Source organism: Perna viridis, chromosome 3 (assembly GCF_037379345.1).
Source record: "Perna viridis isolate PV_CMFRI_1.1 ecotype Kerala chromosome 3, ASM3737934v1, whole genome shotgun sequence".
NCBI lineage: Eukaryota > Metazoa > Mollusca > Bivalvia > Mytilida > Mytilidae > Perna > Perna viridis.
In genome coordinates this window covers 33,139,917-33,156,331 of record NC_142447.1, presented here as the reverse complement: position 1 = coordinate 33,156,331, position 16,415 = coordinate 33,139,917, and the positions used below count along the sequence as shown (strand labels likewise).

The 16,415-nt window shown below is 33.9% G+C and overlaps 1 protein-coding gene across 1 annotated transcript; it reads right to left on the bottom strand.

Annotated features, from left to right (window-relative positions):
• Window positions 1-639: 639 nt before the first annotated feature.
• Window positions 640-16,145, bottom strand: LOC148621929 (eukaryotic translation elongation factor 2-like). Its single transcript, XM_088576802.1, has 13 exons — window positions 16,072-16,145; window positions 14,972-15,186; window positions 14,276-14,466; window positions 11,384-11,592; window positions 10,750-11,094; window positions 10,103-10,241; window positions 9,357-9,552; window positions 8,444-8,702; window positions 3,345-3,596; window positions 2,874-3,083; window positions 2,270-2,452; window positions 1,422-1,554; window positions 640-1,037 (listed from the first exon to the last, which is right to left on the bottom strand). Exons 1-13 carry the CDS (start codon window positions 16,072-16,074, stop codon window positions 844-846), a joined length of 2,529 nt encoding a protein of 842 aa, XP_088432928.1. The 5' UTR covers window positions 16,075-16,145; the 3' UTR covers window positions 640-843.
• Window positions 16,146-16,415: the final 270 nt, after the last annotated feature.

The window sequence follows — 16,415 nt, the reverse complement described above, 5'->3', positions numbered from 1 at the left end:
ATATTTTTTGAAGAAGTTGAATTTTGTACAATTCAATGTTACAGAAAAAAGATACACAACAAATTTCTACTTTTGAAAGTAATTTTGCAACCATGAACTGAAAAATGTATTTGTACAGTTTCTACCCAGAGAGAGAGAGAGAGAGAAAACAAAAAACAGTCAGCAAATGTCTCAACAGGACATCAAGACTAGCACCACATAATCATCTAACATCAACAATGTGTGGCCTTATAAACTTCCCAAGTAAGAAAACATTAAAATCAGAGGTTTCAGGTGTTGATCTCTGAAAATTAACCATATCTTTGGTAGCCACCTTAACCATTACTTGATGGATTGAATAGACTATTCCATACAATTCTGACAAGTCAGTTAAAATTGGTCAATGGCTCTCACGAAGAAAAAAAAAAAAAAAAAAAAAATTCATACCCTCTGCAGCTTTGATGCATTGGGTACAATACACGTTAAGTTATTTACACACCATAAATCTGTTAATAGTACTAACAGTATTGGATGCCTATTGAAGTTTCATACAAATTTTATAAAACGAAAGATTGGAAATTCTTTCAATGTGTCGATGGACAATCATATTCTTAAATTTGTTATTCCCAAGATAGGCATACAACAAAAAACCTGAACAAATTATATGTACACCTTCTTCGTTCTTTATTTAGGCCATTCAACTGCTTCTCACAGAATTTGGATCATCTACCAGTATTGAATTGAAATATAAACTTCGAAAGCAGCATTTTTAAAAATACAATTATAAATAAATAAGAGTTTCTTGTTGTCATCATGATAAAATCTGAAGCACTTTCAAATGAACTAAGATGTCTGCAAGGATTTTTACATTTTGTCAAGGTAATTGTCTAAGGCTGGGATTCCTTCTTTAAGTCCTTTGCGTTTTCTGGTAGTAGTAACGACTTCTCCTGGTTTAGAGGAGGTTTCCCATGGGTCTCCTGGGAGGATGGACCAATGGTCGAATACACATTGTGGGAAGGCCTGGCCACCTGTGGATGACCTCAAATCTCCAGTGAAACCTGTAATGAAAATTAGTCAAGTTAAAACTTTCTTCTTTCCATTAGCCTAAATATTACAACACAGTCTAGTATCAGTGTTTTTTCTGAAGACATACCCATGAATTGTATCCTCCCAAATCAATCACAATTTTAATTAACTCGTTCACAAACTTTCTCTTCAAGAAGTCTAAATAATTCAGAGTTCATCACATGTACATGTTAAATAGCTCATTTTCTCCTTCAAACACTCTCATAGGTTAGAACAGAACAGTTGCAAACAAACTTTTTGCAGCCCCTAAGTATTATAAATTCAAAACAGTCAAACATGTATAATTATTGTTAATAGTGAGGATTTGTAATGCACTTTATTTCCTTTCTTTTCTTTTCAAAAGCACACATATTTACCAAATGATTCATTGACAGGCAAATAGGCCTTGACGACAAACTGAGGTGTGTTTCCAATCTGCTGGTTATCAAAGACCTGTCCACGTCTCTTATTCAGACAACTATAAATACCACCAACGGCAACTTCTGGACACTAAATTTTAAGAAATAAAACTAATTAATGTCATACAATTACAGTAATAATTAATTTAATTAAAGAAACTTAGTGAGCGTGCTCACATACTCCACATGTGCCCATGCTGGACACTAAAGTAAATTTTTTTGGTAAGAGAAATACATGTAGGACCCCGGTAAAAAATAAAAAAAGTGTTTTTTTAGGCTTAAGACCTTTATCTTTTAACTAAATTCTGTTACTCAGAATGGTAGTTTAAAACTCCAGACTGATTTCTTTGAGTTTTAGTTAATCGAAATTAAATATCATTGTAGCGGAACAAAACGTACACTTGACCTATACATTTGTGTAACTTATCATGGTGAATTTATATACCAAAAATCATGTCTTAATCTGCAAGTGTTTAGAAAAAAAAGTCAGGAAAACTTTTATTTCTGTGAATTTCGCTAAGTTCAAGGCCGTAATTTTGGTAAAAATCATTGGAGCTAAAGAAAACGGAAACTTGACTTGTAACTTATCATGGTGAACTTATAAACCAAAAATCATGTCAATATCTGCAAGTCTGGAAAACTGAAGATGGACTGACAGGTCAAAAACATTACACTCTTCGCAACTTCGTTGTGTGGGGCATAATAAACAAACCCAACAAAATTCAAGTCATGTTACATTACAGAGTTTTGTTAAAATGGACACACAAAGAACTTGTTGAAAGACCCTAGAAATAGTAGGATCATACCTGAATTTCAACAAGGAAAACAGGTTCCATCAGTCTTGGTTTGGCTGTCAACTGGCAGGCATACAATACTCTTCTTGTTGTTGGGATGATCTGTCCACCACCTCTGTGGATGGCATCAGCGTGAAGGGTTACATCATGAATGTTGTAACGTACACCACGTACATTTTCCTCGCAAAGTACACCCTAAAATTTAGAGTTAAGAATTTCAACATTGTTCTTAATTCACTCATTCAATATTGGAATGCTGATGTTATGATGAAATTTATTTGCTTTAAGCAAGAACTAAACAACCGAAACATAGTTTAAATGGATACACAACATAAGGTTTAAGACTAGCAACATAGCGACATATCACATGAATATCATTCCTCTGGTTAAAACTCTGACGTGTGCATTAAGTATGATCACTCTTTTTCTCCTAGTTAATACAATTTCTACAGTAGGATTGAACTTCATCAAGGCTTACAAACATGCATACTTTATTTAATACTACGAATTGTTGATGTTCATTAAAAAAGAATTGTCGACAGCTACATACACATTTCTCTAGAACTTATTTCCCCTTTAAAGGAATTGAAATGTGAACAAGATATAGTAAGAATACCTCTTTTGTTGCCCACTGGAATCCAGCAACCACACTGTCTTTTATTTCATTGAGGTATTGTACTCCTTTAGTAACATCAATCAAAAGATTTGGACCAGTTCCTTCAGGACCAAAACACCAGATCTTTCTTGCTTCTCCTACATCAAAATCAAATTTGTCAGCCAAGTATCGGCCTCTCTCTTTAACTTCTTGACGTGGAGCTACATCACCCTATAAACATAACAAATCTGTGTGTTTAATACACCCAAACAAAGGAATATAATAGTCCAAAAGAGGTTTAATAAACTGTTAATTAACAAATTGATTAAAAAAAATTTTTTTTCATTTATTTTTTCTTCTGATATTTATCAAATTCGACAAAAAGAAACCAACAAAAAATAAATTATCATTAATGTTCATACAGCAAGATACATTATTACAATATCTTCCAAATAAATTTTGGAAACTTTTAAATTTCAACACAACACATACATTGTCAATAGCTTCAGGACAGCCTTCAGGTAAAGGAGCAGCTTTCAAGAAAAGTCTGTTATGTTTGTTTGGTGATTTAGAAAGACATGTTTGACTTGATTCTTCTGAAACTGTTTCTCTGTAAGATACAACTGGGTCAGATTTTTTAAGGGGAATACAAGCATGATCTTCTTCCAAGTCTTTCAAACAAATTTCCAAATGCAATTCACCAGCACCAGCAATGATGTGTTCTCCAGTTTCTTCAATGATACACTAAAAATAGGAAAATAAAACCATTAAAGTTTGATATTAAACTGTTTGTAACCAAAAAATCAAAGAAGTATTAAATAAAATGATTTGCAAGGTAAAGTTGCAAATTTATTTTCATTAATGTCATATTAAACAAAGTTAGTCTAATGTACTCATATGTGGTGATAAATACATTCTGCATAAAATGATCATATGTTAATAAGATATATCTTGTCCAGCTCAAATTACAATGGTACAGGCATTTTGTTGATAGCAAGCAATTGATATGTTAGGGAAACATGTATATATATATTGGCCTAAGCAAAGTGAAAAGGTAAGAGGGTGGAATATGCCTAATTTAGTTTTCAAAGACTTTTTATCCATTAGAAGTCACAAAACTTGAGCTTTCTTAGAAATTTATGTTGGTTTGTTCTTTACTGCAATGATAAAAAAGAAAACAACCAGTAGGAACTATTTAAGCACACTAAAACTGATGTCTCCCCCTCCATTTTTCATAGATACACCCAATTACAAAAAAATCATTATTTTTTTCTATATTTCACATTCAAACAAGAAGTCAATGTCAAAGGTAATAAAATTGGAAAGCAACACACTAACCTAACATGATATACCCCAGAACCAGATATCAAAATCCTAAGGACAAAATATTGGCCTAAAAGTCATCCCAATACTTGTTCTTTCTGACACTGGAGTATGTTTAATATTAGTGGGATAAAACTTTGTTGCCTTATGACTATCATGGGATCTGCTTGGTTTCTATATGGACTGTCACCTAAGGCAATTCTTAGAAAAATTTTTTTGGATGAACTATGTGTTATTGTTATTTGACACAAAACTTCATTCAAGATTGTCACACTACAGCTAACGACCATTTTGACGATGCCACTCGCCCACGGTGGACAAATCAAGTTGTCCACGCTTTGCCCACCCTTAATGCCCACGGTATCAAGTGGATGCGTGATAACCTGTTGATTGGATTTAATCCATGATTGGCAATTTTATTACAATGTTCAAATGGTTGACAAATAAAAGAACAATGTGTCAATCATTACCTTGACTGTGAGAATCAATTTTCTTTCACATATTACTGGCCTAAAGCCAAAATCGTGACACCACCAGGTGTTTACTTAGGAATTGATATAATTAGGTTTTTATATGAATTTAATGCTTTAAACTCTTTTTTTTAAAATTTTTTTTTGTCTATTTCTTACAGCCTACATCGTACTTAAGTCTACCTTTATTTAGTAACATCAAAATGTAAACCTGGATTAATCAGAAACGAAAGTTGATATAATTTTTAAAGAAATTCATAAGGCCTTAATTTTATCATTTCCAGTTGCTACATGTATCATGTAATAATATTATACACCTGATCTGTCACCAGATTGTTAATTGTAAATTACAATGTTCAAGAAAATAGAGTATTTGCGAACTCCTTATTTTACTGACAAACTATTTAACACAGACACATGAACTTTAACTTACAGTCTATAAATAACCATTCCGATATCGTGTCATTTCAACTAAATCTGAGAGCGGGAAGCATCATTGGAAGATAATATATGATCCAGAATTATTGAACCGCGTACTTCATGAGTTTTCAAATGGTAACGGATTTAACAGCGTATTATCAAGGCACACGTTAGCCAACTATAGTGATGGGTGAAAATTTCTCCTCTTAAGTTGAATATGCAGTTAGTTCTTTTAGATTTAGCGCACCATAGACAATTGAATGACATATTTCTTCCGTTTCTTTTTTTTTCTTCACTTAGTTCAACAGTTTTGACTACAATTAGTTCCGTTATTATATAATAACAGTAGCACACCAGTTGTAAATTAACATGTTCAAGAAAATTCAGTACTTGCAAACTACTCATTTTACTGACGGGTTTCTTGCGTAGTAATTCTAAAAAAAGAACAAAGTATTTTAAACCAATAACTATTAGAATGCTTTGAGTGTGTCAATTTCTAAACGCCTTGGTAATATTGTCGACTAATCAATGTGTTTCACGTTTTATCAAAAGGTGTGTCCCTGTGTTTTGAGCATCGTATGAGGTAAATTGACATTTCATTGACACTGCTAGAATTATCGATCGACGAACTACCTGCCTTACTTGCATAGATAATAAGAAGAGTAACAATATTTGAAAGTATCTAAAATTCGATACCGTCATTCAAAAAACATGTAACTTTAAGAGACAAAAAGGAATGTGAAATTATGCTTACTTAAATTTTTCATACCGTTGACGTTAAATCAAAACTTTTCATTTTACGAGTCAGACTTTTTAATTAAAATTAATTTACATGTAATTCCCGAAAATGGATTTCTTTTAAAGTGTTTTATTTTGAAATCTCGTAATTTTTTAGAATCTTCTGAAACTTTATTCCAAAAACATTATTACTTTCATTTTCAAAATGTCCATTGTTAGTTTATGAATATACAAATAGGTGAATGACACAAGGGCAATCGTATTTTTATTTCCATAATTAAATGTTCAGTGTTCTTGTAAAATCATGCTCAAAACAAGTATTTTTTTCTTTTTCTTAACATAATAATCTTGTAAAGTATTTGTGATTTTCATATCGTAGCCACCTAGAAATAAAATTAATTCATGTGTTTACAATGTTAATGTAATTAGTCAAATCAGTATTATCAGTGTAATGTCACTACTTAATACCTGAGCTTGTCACACTCAGCCAATATACAGGAAGTGGTGGATTAACTGCTAATTAACGAGAGGGAATCGTTTAATAATATTTAGATTAAAGAATAAAATGAAACTGAATTTAATGTTTTTTGATTACTGTTTGTTTGTTGGGGTTTAAAGTCCGAGCAGCAATATTTCAGCTATATTCAGACGATGAACATGAAATTGATGATAAAATGAACATGAAATGATGATGAAATGAAAAAGGGATGGGACACAAGGATAATGGGGTCGACAAATTATGATTGCCACTGGAAATAGGGATAGGTGGGTAGGGTCGGGCAATTTAGCCTCCTGTGGCGGAGCCCTATGTTCCTACTCTGGGAGAATACCACAGTAGGGTTCTTGAACATGCGAGGAACGTGGCATCTTTCCCAACACGGTGCACCACTATGGTTTGCGGTCAGGTTTTCCGCATTATAGCCTGACAACCAGCATGTAACATGCCAGGGGTACCCCATTCCACCACCTGAGGCACACGTCCCAGTTGCTCTGTGGGCAGAGAGCCCTAGACGCCGGCTAGGGTTCTCAGCACTATTTAGTCTCCTTTTACGACAAGCTTAGCGCTGCTGCAGGCATATTCTTTTAAAAACCGGACCTGCACGGGGTGTTTTATGATTACAGAAGCGTATTAGGGACATCCAAAATCATATTTTTAAATCAAAATTTCGCCATCAAAAATCCCGTATAAAATAGTGTTAGAATCCCCAGATATATAAAATCTGATAAAAAAAATAAATTCTTCTAGTATGAATTTTACGACTAACTATATACAGAATAAATTAAACTAACTGGTATCTTTACACTGGTGTGCCGACTAAGTAGGCCTTTTTTCTGAAAATCTCCAATATATTTCAATACTAAAACGGGACAAAATTGAGTTTGAAAATTTCGTATTTTTGCATTATTTTGCCTTTCACCTGTAGTTATCGAAATGGATACATAGGCTAAAAACCACTAATTCCACTTCCCATAGGCTTCTATGCTAATTTCACAATATTCAATGGCTTCTCTGGACTTTACCTTAACTTTAACCTGCAGATGACTATATATCAGCATGATTCTACATATGTCAGCTCACAATCCTCAGAATGGCATGTGGGGTTAGCAGACTTGCAGTGCAGTACTGGTCACCGGAAGTGAAGGGTCTATAAATAGCATGGGAAATCCCAGTGTTTTCACAAGATAGGGGTATATTTAAAAATCATTATGGAGATTAGGCTTCACATCACAAGAAGCAAAATGCACCTATAAAATGTACAGAAATGTTTTTCCTTTCAGAAACTGTTTAAATTTTTTAAATAAGATGAGAACTTTTTTCACAGCACTATGAGGAACAGGGGTAATTTCTGCGTAGGACTATTTTTGCGTACGTTCCAAATGCTCATTGGTTGAATTGGTGGTCTGTAACCTACATATTAAATTAATCATAGTAGAGAGTATTGTTCAAATATTAACATATTTAAAATTCGTAACACCAGCCCACAGTCATTTCCATTTTATTTTCGAATTTCATGAAGGTTGCACTCATCGTATATCTTGTTAGGTATTTCTGAAAATATTCTTATCCAACAAGTAACACTTGATTAACATTAAATGAAAAAATTCTTCTATAACACAATTTATTTTTTGACAAGAGATAGCGCTGCACTGTATTAAACCTGCCGCTACCGTTGACTGATTAACTGTCAATTAAAGAGATCAAATGGTACCTATCAAAGGTTACCACGATTTCCTGTATTTATTCCATTTGATGGCAAAAGCTCATGCTTCTCTGCTTTAATCCTGCCCACAGGTAATTGATGACTGTCAATTATAAAGAAGCTCTATTGACACCTGTGAAATATTGTTACCGATAGTTAATACAATTAGATACGCTTCTTATAATACAACAGGACCGTAATAATTATTACGTAAGAATGAGTTTTTAACTCCGATTCCTGTTATAATGAAACAAGATTTAAAACTGACCACCAGAATGCGTGGGCCAGTGGGAATGTGTCCAAGGGTGGACACAAATTGTCCACCATTGCCCACGCCCACTGTGGGTAAAGGGAATCGTCAAAATGGTCGTTAGGCGTAGTGTAGGGACTGATTCAGCTGAATACCATAAAAGCCTTCACTGAATGAATTGACTCTTACCTGTACCATAGGATCTGATTTTGCAAGACGTTTCAATCCTTCTACCAGTTTTGGCAATTCAGATGGGTTTTTACATTCTACAGCTACTCTGACAACAGGGCTGACACTGAATTTCATTGTTCTGAAGTTGTGAGCTTCTTTGTAGGTGGAGATTGTACCGGTCTTCACTAAGTATTGATCTACTCCAACAAGACCACATATATTACCACATGGAACATCTTCAATGGGTTCTGTGTATCTTCCCATCATAAGAATGGTTCTGAAATGATATTAAACAGTCAGATCAGGGATTGAATTTAAGAATGTTTTCCACTAGCTAAATTCAGCAAGTACTGAAAATTTACACTTGCTAAAATTTAAACTTTTTTTGATTATTTCTGGACTTTACCTAAAAGACATATAGAATTCCACATGCAAATGTTAGCAAGTGGAAATAATTTCTACTAGCAAAATTGAATTTCAACTTGTATTTAGCAAGTATTTCTCCTTCAATTCAATCACTGGTCAGATAATCATATTTCAATAAGTTTTTACAGATTTCAAAGCTCTAAAGGCTCTTAATCACTTATACGGAGAAATTGAGATCATTTGATCGTATCATTTCATCATTGAAAAAACAAAAAGTTGATGGAATTTACTACACTGATGCCATTCCTGCCATCCAAAATGAGCTTCCCTTTAAATTTCAATGGCAACTACAAGTGACCACAGCCACCCAAGCCACACAAAAAATTAATTGTTTGTAGAGGGCATTGAGGTCATGAAGTTGAGCAAAATGTGAAAAGTTAATGGACTATACATGCAAATTGATGGCAAAAGCTCACTGGGAACCAGGTGACCTGAAAAGGCTGGTTTACAAATCTGTATTGTATCTTTGTAGTTCATAAGTAACACAATGGAATACTAAGTGTACCTCTGAATGTTCTTTTCATACAGATCCTCCTTCTTGCCTGGTGTAAAGTTTGGACCCATGATTCTGCACTTCATTCCAGTTCCAACTGTACCAGCAAACACACGTCCAAAAGCAAAGAATCTACCCTTGTCAGATGTTGGTACCATTTTGGAGATATACATCATTAATTCTCCTTTAGGATCACAGTTCTTGATAGCTACAAGAAAACATTGAAACATGATTTATAGATTACTAAAAATAAAGACCTAATGCAAAAAAAAACAGAAACGTCAAATCAAGTGAAAGCTGACTAAAAAATAGATGAAAGTATTTCGTGTTTTACATTCCGTTTTCAGTCTAATTCTCATTAAATAAGAGGAAGGGGTCAAGCAGAACTGAAACAATAGAAACATACAAACTGGATAAGATGGTCAAAATGATCTATACGAACAGTGTACTATGTCTCTCCCCTGAATCAGCCAGAGAACTTACCAAACTTGAAGAAATTTATATTTTCAAAGGAGATACCTCTTACATTATCAGCTGATAATTGTTAATTTTTCCCACTTGTCCCACGAGATTCATGGAAGTAACCTTCAGCACAAATCTTATCAAATCAAATCAATTTGGTTTAGTGTTCAGCAATACTATTCCACAGTTTTAGTTCCCAAAGTAAAACATATTTTATTCTAATGTGCTGTAAATGGAAACAATTCAAGTAGTTAACTTCGTAACAGAAAAACCAAACACAAAATATGTTACCATACCTGTAGCACATGCATCATCTTGTGGTCCTTCGTACAACATTTCACATCTGTATCTTTGAGCTGTAACAGGTGATGGCAAGTGGATGACTATCATTTGCAACAATGCATCTCCAGCTGGCAGCCATTTTCTCATTATAATCTAAACATAAAATTGAACACTTATGCAACTAAGTTGCAAGAAAACCTTTGATAAGAAAAATAACCAAAACAAAAGGAAGCCTCCTTCCAAGAATAAAATGCTTAATAGAGCTTAACTTGATATAACTGACGAGGTAGAACACTAACTAGATGAGGCAAGTATCGACTCAAAGAAAGCTTGATACAGCTCTGAAACTTGAATCTTGCTACAAAGATCAATCAATACTCAAATTATCGAACAAAAACAAAGTGTTTATGGAAGACAATGACAGCACCAAACCATTAGGTAACAAATTTTAGCAGCTGTATAATAACAATACACCATTATAGTCTGCCGAAAGGCCAGGCATTTAAAAGATCATCTTGTAGAGGCAGTGAAAGGGAAGTTGATGTAACAAAACCTTTGACATTGTCACAGCACATGTTGTTAAGAGCCTTAAATGCCTTTGATTGCCAATACCAACACATTATTCAAGATAAAACCTAAATCTTGAACAGGTTCTCTTTACCTTCAACAAAGCCTTTTCTTGGTTATCTTTCTCTTCAGCTGTCAATTTCACACCCATTTTCTCTGCCAAAGCTAAAGCCTCTTCTTTGGGTTTTTTCATGCAGGTATCAAAAACTTGGTAAATTGGACCAAGACAGAATTTGACAAAGCCACGGTCTCCTGAACCAGCTTCCTTCTCCCATTTCTTTTCCTTGGCATTAAAGAAGTTATCACCCCACAATCTTTTCATTAACTTGTCTTCGGCAATACCAAATTTCTTAACATACATAGAGGCAAAGTCCTTCAAAGTGAAAGCCCATCCATGTAATCCTGCCCCAAACCCTACGGTTCCTTTCTTGGGATCTACCTAAAAATGGCAAAAGGTTTAAACAGATAACCTTAGAGACATTTTTATTCAAACAGTGATCAATTTGAACCAATTACTACAGGCTTTGAACCAATTACTACAGGCACATTTCTTTTACCAAACATTAGACTAACTTTGATATTACTTAACTTAAAACATAATTTGAAAAAAAATAAATCTTTCCATCTATTTTGTCATGGTTAACATTCATATAAAATGGTTGAACAGAATGTGAGAGAAAAGTTATTTGAACAGGCCTTCCTTCACAATTTGAAATTTGCATTTTTACCTGTAAATCTCCCATTGGGTTATTGTCTGTATCATACGTAGCAATGATGACGTTGATATTTTCGATAATTCTCTGGAAAGTCTGGTAAAGAGGCTCAGCGTCAATCTGCAGAGTCAACAAAGCCAAGTCCATCTTGTTCATGAAAAGAACAGGCTTAATTCTTTCACCAATAGCTTGTCTCAATACAGTTTCAGTCTGCACACAAACACCTGAAGAAAAAAAAGTTGAGAATATCTCAATTCCTTCACAAACATAAATGGTACCTATTTGCCTATACCATTCAATGTTGTTAATATAACTATACAATTTATAAATAAATGATACACAGATCCTAATGCCTAATGTAATGCGTCACCGAACACAGTCTAAACAGGATACAACTGCTGAGGTTGATCCCTGAACACCTCAGACAAGTGCTGACACAACAACTAAACTTGATAATACCTTTAAATAGTAGAAAAATTCTGACCAAAAGAAAAGTGTTCAAAACCTTTACAATTGGCAACTAGTCATTTTAAAGAAAGATTTCAAATTGCATTCAAATTTTTTTTTTATCTATTAAATCAATCCACAAATTAAGTCAATTTCTCGTTGCACTTTCTTTTCTATAGCGCATGCAAATTCTGATAACTCTCTTCAAAATCCTAAAAATTTCCATAACGCTAAATGCAATTATAATTTTGTCTGTTTGAATGTTTGATGTAAAAAAAATCTATATGGTCAGGCCAAATAACAAAAGTTAAATGAAATAATTTGAATATCTATGCTGTCATCACAGGATTAGATAGCATACTTTCGTGATATCAATTGACATCTTGATATTCAAAAGAATGTTGCTGCGTGTATGAATATTTCAATAGCTCTTCCAATATTTAAGCATATAAAAGGAATAAAAACATACAAACTAACATTTAGCTTAATAAACCATTCCTTGCTATTTTTCTGGGCATGCCCAGTACTTCCCAAGGCAAATGTAACACTTTTGGTTCAAAAAAAAAAGTGGATAAATATGTAAGCATACTCAGAAAAATAGTATAAAAGAGTCTATGGGAATATTTTCAGTTAGTTAAAATGAAATTCCTAATTTAAAAGAAGGCAGTAATGGAAGATTAAGTGATACCCTACAATGGTGAAAAAGGTATGTTCAAAATGGCTCAACTCGAATTTTTGAAATCTGAACTCAACTTTTAACCTCTACTTCATGTTACTTGACAACTGCAAAGTTAAAAAAAAAAAAAAAAAAAAGCATTCTGACAGTATTGCTGATGCAATACAGTGTCCCCTTCGGCCTTTGAACTCGTTGCCTTTATGAGATTTTTTTTATATATGTGAACTAACAATGGATGGTGTTATTTTTTTACAATCAAGAGATTGTTTGTTTGTTTTTGGGGTTTAACGTCCGAGCAGCAATATTTCAGCTATATTCAGACGATGAACATGAAATTGATGATGAAATGAAAAAGGATGGGACACAAGGACAATGGGGTCGACAAATTTCGATTGCCACTGGAAAGAGGGAGAGGTGGGTAGGGTCTGGCAATTTAGCCTACTGTGGCAGAGCCCTATGGTTCCTACTCCGGGAGAATACCACAATAGGGATCTTTAACTTGCGAGGAATGTGGCGTCTTTCCCAACATGGTGCACCACTATGGTTTGTGATCAGGTTTTCCATATTATAGCCTGACAACCCCAGCATGTAACATGCCAGGGGTTCCTGATTCCACCACCTGGGGCACATATCCCAGTTGCTCTGTGGGCAAAGTGCCCTAGCCCCTGGCTAGGGTTCTGAGCACTATTTAGTCGTCTTTTACGATAAGCTTAGCGCTGCTGCAGGTCTATTCTTTTAACACCCGGACCTGCACGGGGCAACAATCAAGAGAAAATAACTCTTGAACAGCAAAAGCAAATTCCATCAAAATCAAACCTGAGCTTCATTTTACAGTGGATAACATTTTTGCATTACAGAAAGCTGCATAAAGACATTCTCTTTCTATCACCTGGAAAGTTGAAAAAAACTTCGTCAATATGAATTAAAGGGCAAATAACTCTAGAATGACAGCAGCAATTTGCATCAAAATGATGGAACATAAAATTTTATGTAATTTTCTATGTCAAAGGGCCACAAGTTCCATATAAACCATTTTGCCGCAATAATATTTAAATTTAATTTGTAACTTGTCGTGATAAGACTAGCTAACAAATATGAAATCAATTGGATGATGCATTACAAAGAAAAATCTGTAAAACAAAATTTTATAAAATTTACTATGTCCAAGGGACACAAATTCTGTAAAAATCATTCAACCATAACATCATTCGAACTTAACTTGTAACTTGTCATGATAAGACTATATAACAAATATGAAATCAACTGGATGAGGCATTACAAAATAAATCCAGAAAACATAAAATTTCATGAAATTTTCTATGTCCATAACTTCTATAAAAATCGTTCAACCATAATGTCATTCGAACTTAACTCGTAACTTGTCATGATAAAACTATATACAAAATATTAAATCAATTTGATGAGGCATTACAAAAAAAAGTTCAGAAAACCAAGTGTGACTGACAGACGGAGTGCAAACCTAAGTCCCCTTCTGCATTTGCACAGTAACACACTGATCCATTCTCAAGTGATCATCTTAAAACTGTTGGACATGCAACTTTCCTGAAGGTATCACATAATACATTTGCCACATGCTATGAAGGAGTATAACTGCATAATAATGAAATTACAAGATTTAAAAAAAAAAACATTTATAAGGCTTGAACTGACTTACTGTACAAAACTGAAAAATTAGATGATAAAAAAAAATATTCACAAGTAAAACATGACATAAATTGTAGGCCTTCATATCTTCTGCAATTTCAATTCTAACAAATATCTACCAGATACACAGTCGACGACAACAAGAGCTCCATCAGTCACTCTCAAAGCTGCTGTTACTTCTGATGAGAAGTCAACGTGGCCAGGTGAGTCAATCAAGTTTATCAAGAAATCATTCCTGTTCTCAGGGTCTTTCTGCTGGGTGATGTATTGCAAATCTTTCTTGTCCAATTCATAGTACAAAGAAATGGCACTGTAAACATTATGACACAAGTACTGAAACAGTAGTTAACAAAGTTGTGCAAGCAGCTCCTGAATTTTATATCCTATCATGTTCATTCCGCAAAATAATTCGAAATTTTCAGATTTTAATAATTTTCATCTGTTAAGTTCAACACCTTAATTGTATGGCTGTCATTATATCCACAATGTATGTACCATAAATGATTTTACAAGGTCATCAAACAAAATGGAAATTGGTAAAATTGGATATAAATAAAAAGGAAAAAGTTAATCATAACTGAAAAATCTGGATTTCAATTAGCTGAATTCCACTTAAAACAAGGAAAAAAATCATCTGGGAAGTCTTATTATGAATGTATATAAAAAGAGGAAACCTACCTGTACATAAAATAAAAAAACACTAGCTACATTGTGAAAACTGATAGACCTGAAATATGAAAAAAAATATTTCAACATGTAACCCTAGTCAAAATAAATGAAAATCATATGAAGCCAATCTGGAGTAAGATTCTTACGTGGACTTAATGGTAATGCATCTTTCTTGTTCATCTTTTCTGGTATCTGTAAACCTAGTTTCTCCTGCTCTGGCAGATGCAATAATACCAGCTTTACTGACCAAAGAGTCGGTGAGTGTCGATTTGCCATGGTCGACATGGGCAATTACTGACATGTTTCTTATGTTGCATTTCCGATCCATGATCTCACGGATCTGATCTACTGTAAAGTTCACCTGCAATAAAACAAAACAACTGTCTTACTGAATGATCATCAAGCAAATACATGCTGTGTTAATTTACCAAAATGTACCATGAAGTGACGAAGTGTGATGCCATAAAACATGATTCTTCTTAGCACAACAGAATTGAGGAATTAAAATGAATAGTAAATGTTCAATTTACATGATACATAATGTACAAATTCTTAACACGTGCTGGAGAGGATATAGTTCTTACCACTTAGTCAACTTGGCTTGCAAGTTCTTTTATTATCCGCAAGGACTACAGAAGGGTTCATTGAAGAGTTTGACATCGACAGATATGTTTGAAATACTTTCAAGTTTTGTAAATTCCACTTTTCATAACGAAAACCTACTTAATTGCAAGTATTACAGACACTGGGCTTAGTTTAAAGTACACCTTAAGATATACATTATACTGTGACCAGTACATTAAATGGGATTACACTATGAAATTGTTTATACTTTACCATTTTTAACACGATCAAGATGATACTGCTTTATGACATGCACATGACCGAAGACAGCACCGAACACATGTATGACAACTCGTTGCACAACAGCAACAATACCAGTAAGTTCATCATGTAGGACAAATGTAAAAATAAAATTTAAGATGTCCGGAAGAAAACTAGCTAAAATTAATGAGTGACAATATTGTTTATATATGAATACAGACATGAGAGAGAGCTAATTCATTATTATTTTACGTCATGACTTGGCATACGTCATTACATGGGGATGGTGAAATGTCTGTCACAGAAAAAAGATCCGAGTCCAACGGCTTAACTAATAACTTATGGAATGAACTGAATGGAACTGATAGGTATATCATTCTTAAACGTGATAGGGTAAAATTCATAAATCGATGCCTCTTACCATTTTGGATCGAGTCTTGGTAGACGAGCACTATAAATTCACGGCTGCCCCCAATAGATGACTCGACGGAAGAGGATGTGACGAAGGATCACGTGATGAATATTCCAGAGAGCATACATGAGTTGTTTCCCTTCAAAATGAACGCGGTGTTCATATGAATAATCAAAGTACTCATGTACTGAATAAATTTATATCGATAGTTTGAATTTTTACGCCTTAAATAATCGAAAAATTGCAAAAATATGGGATAAACCTTAGGAAAAGTAAAATAGTGGTATAGAATTCAAACGCATCTAAACGCAAGCTTATTGTTGTAAGTAGTTGATGTTGAACTCTGATTTTAT

Excerpts from the sequence above, each read along its gene's own strand:
- LOC148621929 (XM_088576802.1), bottom strand. Across the intron at positions 1,555-2,269 it reads TTTTCCTTGTTGAAATTCAG|TGTCCAGAAGTTGCCGTTGG; the intron begins GTATGATCCTAC and ends CTTAAAATTTAG. Across the intron at positions 1,038-1,421 it reads GCCTGTCAATGAATCATTTG|GTTTCACTGGAGATTTGAGG; the intron begins GTAAATATGTGT and ends TTTTCATTACAG.